Genomic DNA, 8301 nt, shown 5'->3' with positions numbered 1-8301 from the left:
GGGGGGGGGGGGGGGGGGGGGGCTGCTGGTGGGGGCCAAACACATTTCGCCATGCACTTTACACGTCAGCATAGAGGGTAAAGCAAGATCGTAGGGTAAAGCAAGTCTGAGTTTTCAATGTCATACTATATATGACCTGAGATTTTTAGTTTCCGCTGGTGCTCCCAGGTGCCACCTACGTTAACGCTTCCCAGGCATTATCTCCTTAGTCTCCAAAATTCCAGTGAAACACAGAATGAGCTCCCTCTTTAGATATGAAGAGAGGGTTTGGGGAGAAATTAATTCGCCCGAGGCAGTCCTACGGAGTCTACCTTTTATCTACTATAGAACTTGCTACCTCAGGCTGTTGTGAGAATTAGGTGGCACTTAGCACATTCCCTGAGTCGTGGCAGGTAATCACAGTAAAGGTTAGCTATTATGATGGTTATGAGGCAGACAAAGCCTGCATCCACCAGCACTCCAATAAGGGAACTAAGAAGGTAGCAGCTACTACGCCCCCTTTTCAAAGAAACACAAAGAAGCCTGGAGAAGTTAACTCGCCCAAGGTCACACCACCAGGAAATGGGAAGGCTAGAAATTGAACAGGCCGCGTAGACTCCAAAGGGTTCACAGGGCCTGGGAGCTTGAATCCAGGGCTTAGACCTCCCCCTTGTCTCTGCCTTTTTCCTGCAGGGCAGTCACGCCTCTGTGGAGAGCAGGTGGCGGTGGAGTGGCTCAAGCCAGACCTGAAGCAGCGACTCCGCCAGCAGCTCCTGGGTCCCTCACCGCAGAGCCTGCAGCCAGACGGCAGTTGGCTGGCCCCAGCCAGGGACAAGCTAGAGTCCCAAGGGGCTCGGGCTGCCCTGCAGCTGCTGTGCCAGCGGATGAAGCTGGGCAGCCCCGTGTTCCTCACCAAGTGTCTGGGCACAGGCCCTGCCGGCTGGCACCGCTTCTGGTACCAGGTGGTGATCCCTGGGCACCCAGTGCCCTTCAGCGGCCTCATCTGGGTGGTGCTGGCCCCGGATGGGCAGAACGGGCATGAGGTGGCTAAGGATGCTGTGTCTGCCAGGATGCTAGAGGCACTGAGGGAGTCGGGGGCCAGCCTTGTACGGTCTGCGGGAGCCGAGGCAGGTACCGTGGTTAAGCAGTGACGCTGTCCTCTTCACAGGCAGCCTGCACGAGCTGGCAGAGCTTGTGTTAGTCCCCAGCCCAGCAGGCCTGGGCAGCCGCCATCTAATCTCAGAGAGGAGCAGCACGGGCCGCGCCCTACCTCTGACACAGCCTCCCAGCTGGGGCAGGGCCCCAGGAGGCCTGGGAAAGCTCAGGTTTGGCTAAGTTATGGTGAGGGACCCTTGCTTTCCCCCTCCCGGCCCAGGGTCTGACCTGGCCCCACGGTATTCCTTGTCCGTTCTCTGTGTGATAGACACACAAACACCCCCTCTTCTCCCACAGCCCAGTATGAATCTCACTTCTTATTTTCTTGATTTGTCATCTTTGTTGATTTTATTTGGAGGCTGGCTGAGCCAGAGGGTCAGAAATCTGCCTTGTGTCCCCACTACGTGACATCCTGGTTATGGTGTATGTGATTTTGGGTTTTTCTCTGCTGGTTGTATTTATATTAAACCCCTGGTTGGTGTACACCTGTGTCCGTGCGATCTTGCCCCAGCCATGGGCTTCTCTCCCACTGGCCGAGTGAGCGGCTACCACAGAGCAAGTACTTACCTCCTCCCCCCCGCACCCTCAGTCCTGAGCCTCTGGCTCTGCACCTTTGTGCACGGCCCAAGAACAGTACAAGTTTGTAGCGCCTCGTATCCAGCCCAGGAAGCAAGACGTGCCTGGGGGGGGACCTATCCTGAGACTCCGCTCATGCCCTCAGTCACGGTCATCCTCACTCTCCTCCTCCTCCTCCTGAGCTGCGCAGTCTTCTCCCTCTTCCCTCAGTCCTGCAAAGAAGTCAGCTGTGCTCCAAGCCTTGCTGCTCAGCGCCCGCAGCGGCCCCCCCTTTTTCTTGCGCCGGCGGTAGTCATCTACGACCACAGCCCGCAGCTGGGCCATGTTCCAGAACTTGAGGCGCTGGTCGTGGCCACTACTGGCCAGGAAGTGGCCGCAGTGGGAGAGGGCCAGCTTCTCCACAGGCTCCCCGGCATGCTGGCCCACGCTGCCCACCACACGGTTCGGCAGGATGTTGACAGCCCTGGGCAAAGAGAAAAGAGAGTTTGGTCTTGGCTGGTTTGGTCCGCCCCTCGTGCGACCTCAGGGCCGTCCCGGCCTCTCTCACCTGATGACTCCGTCAGTGGAACCAGCGCACAGCAGGCTCTCAGTGACCGGAACCATGCAGTCAATAGACTCAGCTCTCAGAGCAAACCGATCACTTGTGGCCCCAAAGCCATTCCAGTTGAAGAGGTAGATGGTGCCTTCACCGGAGCCACAGGCCACCTTCTTCCCATACTGCAGGGAATGAAACCATGTCTGTGGGGGCCCTGTCAGAACAGATCCCTGTCGTGCTCCCAAACCCCCACACCGAGATGTACTTTCATGAGCGTGACAGAGGTCAGGTCTCCAGACTGAGGCTCTGAGAGCAGTTCAAACCGGCGCCGCCTGATGTTGAAGACGCCCAGGCAGCCATCCCCGCTGTAGAGAGAACAGAGCAGCGGGCTTGGCCAAAGCTCCCATCTAAGGAGGGAGCTGCAACAGGGAAGGGAAAGGGAGGCAGCTTTGAGGCTGTACCTGGCTGTAAGCAGCAGCTTCTTGGCTGGGTCCAGAGCCATGTCAGCGATATACTCCTCATGCTGCCGCATATCCATTAAGGGGCCCTCCTTCCGCTGGTCCCAGAGCCGGATGCCACCCATGTCATCCCCAGTGGCCAGGACATTCTCATCTACCAGCAGCAGACTGTTGATGGGGGCACTAGAGACACAGAGCTTCTTGAAGCATTTTGTCCCGGGAGGAACCTACCACCTTACCCTTGACCTCAACACACAATTAGCTCCCCTTACCTGTGAGCCTTGGAAATGCGTCTTTCCAGTCGGCCCTGCTCCACATCTAGAACATGGATGGCTTTGTCCTTGGAGACAGTGACAAGTTCTGGGGGGAGAGGTGCCCAGGTCATGGTGCTGCTCACTGCTCCCTTGCCAACAGATTGCTGGCTGGCTGCTTTGCCCAATACTCACTCTGTCCATCTTCAGAGAAGGCCACAGCTCGGCAGGATTTGAGGTGGTGACCTGAGGACCAGAGCTCCTTCGTTTCTCCCTCTTGGCAAGAGTAGGAAAAGCTAGGGGGAGGAGGAAGAGAGTGAATGACTCCAGATCCTGCCAGCAGGGAATATAAAGACCAACTTAGTCAACCTTCCACCTCTCTAGGAACTGCTGCTTACATACCACCAAACCCACGGAGCTTACCATCCCATTTTTCCATTTTCAAATGTTCAGTCTTTAATTCAACATACATTCAAAGTATATTTGCTCAGGACTTCTTTGTGAACTGACCCCACGTCATCCTTAAAAGCCCCAGCTTGGGGAAATACTAGATCTGGACCACTATGGAGGGCGTGAACTATGTGCTAAAGACAGAACAGGGGCGCCTGGGTGGCTCAGTTGGTTAAGCGTCCGCCTTCAGCTCAGGTCATAATCCCAGAGTCCTAGGATCAACTCCTTGCTCAGCAGGGAGTCTGCTTCTCCCTCTCCCTCTGCCCCTCCCCCAGCTTGTGCTCTGAGTCTCTCATTCTCAAAAATCTTAAAAAAAAAAAGAGCCCCAGGAGTTTGAAATACAAAAATTAACAAAAGACAGGGCTCTTGTACTCTAGATCTATATGAGCTCAAGAAAGTTAAAACTAATTACAGAATATTGTGGCCACATGCTGAAAAGGAGGTAGGATCAAAATGGAGGTGGAACAGAGAAGGGCCAGCCTGGAAGCTCAGCTTTGAGGCAAGTATTTGTCCAGAGTGTATCCCTAGTGCCTACCTCAGAGCAGATCTTCAAAAAGGGCCAGATGACAAAGTACTTAATTGCTAGGGAGTTTTGGTGAGCAGAACAGGGTCTCCTTATTTGCTCTGTCCCAGTGCCTAGCATGAGAAAAGAGCCCTGGAAAGCTAAGGTCAAGATGTGAGTTGGGTCACGAAGAATAAGTAGTTCATCTGGCAGATACTGGAGGCAGATAATCAATGTCCCTTCTAGGGCAGAGACAAGGAATGAGGAGGGTTCCAATGGCAGGAGAGTGAAATGGCTGAATCTGGAAAGATGGGTTGGACTGGACTTGAGACCATATAGGCCAAGCAGAAGTATGAATTTAATCCTATGGGAAAAGGAACCTCTTTGGAATGGTCATGGAAGAAGTCAGAAGCCTGCCAAAAGGCAGTGGCTGAGGGTAGGAAAGAGGAGACAAACTGAAGCAATGTTGATGTGAGTAAAGCTGGAGGTTCAGAGTGACCCCCAAGTGTCTGGCATGAAGTAAGTTAAGTGTGAATAGTAATAGAAAGGAACCCACATTTGTTGAACTCAGTATACACCTGACTGCTCTGCAAGGTAGGTCCAGGCATACCTCCTTTTATTGTGCTTCACACACACTGCATTTTTTACAAACGGAAGGTCTGTGGCAACCCCGTATGGAGCATGTCTGTCGGTGCCATTTTTCCAACACCATCTGCTTCCTTTGTGTCTCTGTCACATTTTGGTAACCCGCACAATATTTCACACTTTTTCATTATATTTGTTATGGTGATTTGTGACCAGTGACTATGACTCACTCATGACGGTTAGCATTTTTTAGCCATAAAGTATTTTTTAATTAAGGTATGTATATTGTTTTTTAGACATAATGCTAAGGCACATTTAATAGACTGCAGTATAGAGTATACTTACATGAACTGGGAAACCGAAAAATTTGTGTGCCTCACTTTATTGCGATGGTCTGGAGCCCAACCTGCAGGATCTCCGAGGTATGCCTGTACTACTCGTTTTTGAAGAGGAAAATATGGAAGTTAACTTGCCCAAGGTGACTGAAGCTAATGAGGAGGTTGAGGTTTAATGTCATTAAGTAAATCTGACAGCACAACTCTTCTGGTTAAAACCTTCAATGACTTTTCACTGCTTCCAGCCTACTTCTCTTGTTCAAAATCAGACACTTATCGAGCACCTAACATGGTCTAGAAGCAGGAGATATAATGGGGAACAAAACAGACTACAGATTACAGAAAAGCGTTTTTCAGACTCCAGCCATGACCCATTAGTGAGCTGCGATCAGCATTTTCTGTCCGTGTGCCTGCAGTAACAACGTAATAAACCAGAAAATATCAGGGTGCATCACACATAAAAATTATTTTTGGGGGGCGCCTGGGTGGCTCAGTTGGTTAAGCGACTGCCTTTGGCTCAGGTCATGATCCTGGAGTCCCGGGATCGAGTCCCACATCGGGCTCCCTGCTCCGCAAGGAGTCTGCTTCTCCCTCTGACCCTCCTTCCTCTCATGCTCTCTGTCTCTCATTCTCTCTCTCTCAAATAAATAAAATCTTAAAAAAAAAAAAAAATTATTTTTGGTGTGCGGCGAGGTCAAAAAGTTTGAAAAACATTTTTTTTTTCTTTTTTTTTTTAGTGAAGGGGACAAGCATTCAAATGATTACACAAATGGATGTAGGATTGCAAACCACACGAAGTTTATGAGGGAAAGTTATCTGGTGCCAACACAGCAGCATCTAATGGGTAATCTAACTCAGTCTGGGGAACGGGAGGGCAAGTGTAGAGATGTTGAGAACTCAGGGATAGTAGGTACAAGTGAGGGGAAAGTTTTCCAGGCAGAAGGAATAACCCGCAAAAGAACTGAGGATTTAAGATACATTAAAAAGGTAAGAATGAATGAGCACAGAAAGTAAGGGGAAAGTGAGCAAGAACCAGATGGCCAAGACCCTAAAAGCCAGATTAAGGAGTTTTGACTTAATCCTAAAAACAAACGTAAACTACTGAGGGGTTTTAATCAAGAGAGGTGGTTAGATTTGTGTTTTTGAAAGATTAAAGCAGGCAAGAAGCAAAGCGGAAGGGGCCCATTCAACCCGTTTCAGGCTCAGTAAAATAATCCAGTGAAAAATAACAGTGTCCTGAAGGCCTTCTTGTCCTGCTACTGTCTCTGGGCTTTGTCAGGACATTCCAGCCACTTTGTCTTCCTTTCAGTTGTCTCAAGAGATTTGTGTGTTAACTGGTTTAAAACCAAATGTTATTGAACGAATCGGATCAGATGAGTCAAGATTTGTCTCTCTGCACCTTTCTCTCCTCATCCCACCTCCATCCCGAGGGAGCTTCCAGATCTCGCAGCCCCGAGCCCTGCCCAGCACTTACACGAACACGTCCCCGTCCACGTCCCCCGCCGCCAGGAGGTCGCGGGCCGGATGGAACGCCAGCCCGCTGGCCGGTGCTTCCAGCACGATGTCTTCCGGGGTGTCTCGGATGCGGACCGGGGTTTCCGTGGAGTCGGTGTTCTCCTCGTCGCTCCCATCCTCGGCGGGCCTCTCCTCACACGTGCGGTCCATGCACCGAAGGACTCCGAGCAGATCAACTCTAGAGCGGTGAGCCCAAACCCTCCCACTGGCCTGGAGGAGTGGCCCAGGTTCCACTTCCGCTTTGGGGGCGGAGCCGGAAGTGGCGCTAAGACGGGCAAAGGCTGGTCGGCCGCAGCTAGCGTGGGTGGAGTGGATCCCAGGACCCCGCCCTTGTCAAGATGAGCAGCATGTCCGTGTTACCGTGGCCCTTTGCTGGGCCAGGTAGACGGCGCGACTGTCAGTGCTGTCCTTGATCACGTCACGTAAAGCTGGGAACTGTTTAAGTCCTTTCCCCTCATCCTGATCGATGCTGACAGTTTGGGACTCCCTCCCGCAACTAGTAGGGATGATTTACTGCTCTCAGGATAGGAAAGGGGGACACCAGTCTTTCATGGCTTGGTGTCACCCAAGAGCAGCCTCCAGGTTAGTCCGGAAGCAGCGAAAGCCCCACACCGCGAGAATTCGGTATGTGGAGGTCGTGGACGTCAGGCCGGCCAAGCACACGCTTAAACTGCTGCGGCCTATGCTCAACACCTTCGGGGCCAAAGGGAACAGCGCCCTGCCGGTTCCTGCAGTTTGGCTGCATACCCTCAGAGGGCCAGGCCAGCAGTGCTCAGAGCTGGCAAGGAGTTGCTTGAGGAAAACGGGCACAACAGTCGACGTTCTGAACATTCTGGTTCTCACAGGTTCCATAAAGATGGGAACACTCTGTGATGGGGCACATAAGGAGCACAAGCCCCTGGGACTGAAGAGAAGCTTCTCACATCACTGTGGTACTAAGCCTTCTAAGACATCTTATATACTGATGCCCAATCTCCTCAATGGGAGGTGAAAGTGAGGTGAGGGACCTCAGAGAAGCCGTATGTCCTGTGTGAATGGAAAAGTTGCCATGTGGTGTTGGGGGTCCTTGTCACTCACCATGTGGCCAACCAGAGGACCTTGGGCATGTCCACAAGGCTTGGTGATATTCGCAGAAACTGATTTTATTTTAAGTAAGCTCTACACCCAGCATGGGGCTTTAACACAAACCATGAGATCAGGAGTCCCATGTTCTGCCAACTGAGCCAGCCAGCCAGGCTCCCCTGCAGAAATGGATTTTTTTTTTTTTAAAGATTTTATTTATTTATTTGAGAGAGAATGAGAGAGAGCACATGAGAGGGGGGGAGGGTCAGAGGGAGAAGCAGACTCCCTGCTGAGCAGGGAGCCCGATGCGGGACTCGATCCCGGGACTCCAGGATCATGACCTGAGCCGAAGGCAGTCGCTTAACCAACTGAGCCACCCAGGCGCCCCCGGAAATGGATTTTTTAAATGGACCATCAACCCCCAGGTTTTTCGGTTTTCTAAGCTCTTTGCCCAATGTTGCCCAAGGCTTGAACTCAGGACCTGACATCAAGAGTCACATGTTCTACAGACTGAGCCAGCCACATACCCCAACCCCCAGATCTTAAATTTAATGACCCTCTAAGTATCTTCATCTAAGCCAGGTCTCTGTGACCTCTTTCTTAACTGGAACCAATGCCTACAACTATGAAACCAGGGTGTCCTTTACTGTCTGATACTAGGCATTCTAGGTGCTATTGCAGACAGAGCCCAATTTCAACCTCCTAGAGGCCATACACAAAGCTGCCTTCCTCAGATGCTCTTGCCCTATCAAGCTGAAAGTGACCAAAGGCAAGGCAAGGTTAAGGTGGTCTTCTAGCATTCCTTGTATGTGCTGATCCCAGAGGTCTTAGGCTCAGGGCAGGCAATGGCAAAGGGATGATCCTTATGAGCACCAGACCAAAGTGCTGGCAATGAGCA

General features: G+C 51.7%; 2 protein-coding genes across 2 annotated transcripts in view; one reads left to right on the top strand and one right to left on the bottom strand.

Moving 5' to 3' along the window:
* Positions 1-1503, top strand: part of DND1 (DND microRNA-mediated repression inhibitor 1) — a 2750-nt gene extending 1247 nt beyond the window's left edge. Inside the window, exon 4 of the mRNA XM_044916835.1 lies at positions 673-1503. Within this exon, the coding sequence (XP_044772770.1) occupies positions 673-1130 (458 nt within the window). The 3' untranslated portion in view covers positions 1131-1503. The remainder of the gene's footprint in view (positions 1-672) is intronic.
* WDR55 (WD repeat domain 55) lies at positions 1470-6567 on the bottom strand. The gene is made up of 7 exons (XM_021701940.2): positions 6301-6567; positions 3150-3250; positions 2976-3063; positions 2707-2886; positions 2511-2610; positions 2258-2427; positions 1470-2173 (listed from the first exon to the last, which is right to left on the bottom strand). The coding sequence occupies exons 1-7, from the start codon at positions 6489-6491 to the stop codon at positions 1852-1854; spliced, it is 1152 nt and encodes a 383-aa protein (XP_021557615.1). The 5' UTR covers positions 6492-6567; the 3' UTR covers positions 1470-1851.
* Between the last annotated feature and the right edge of the window lie 1734 nt (positions 6568-8301).

The sequence above is a fragment of the Neomonachus schauinslandi genome, chromosome 7 (assembly GCF_002201575.2).
Source record: "Neomonachus schauinslandi chromosome 7, ASM220157v2, whole genome shotgun sequence".
Taxonomy (NCBI): domain Eukaryota; kingdom Metazoa; phylum Chordata; class Mammalia; order Carnivora; family Phocidae; genus Neomonachus; species Neomonachus schauinslandi.
This window is presented reverse-complemented; position numbering and strand designations above follow the sequence as displayed.

Excerpts from the sequence above, each read along its gene's own strand:
- WDR55 (XM_021701940.2), bottom strand. The coding sequence starts at position 6,491 with ATGGACCGCACGTGTGAGGAGAGGCCCGCCGAGGATGGGAGCGACGAG. Across the intron at positions 3,251-6,300 it reads GTGGACGGGGACGTGTTCGT|CTTTTCCTACTCTTGCCAAG; the intron begins GTAAGTGCTGGG and ends TCCTCCCCCTAG. Across the intron at positions 3,064-3,149 it reads CTTCTCTGAAGATGGACAGA|AACTTGTCACTGTCTCCAAG; the intron begins GTGAGTATTGGG and ends CTCTCCCCCCAG.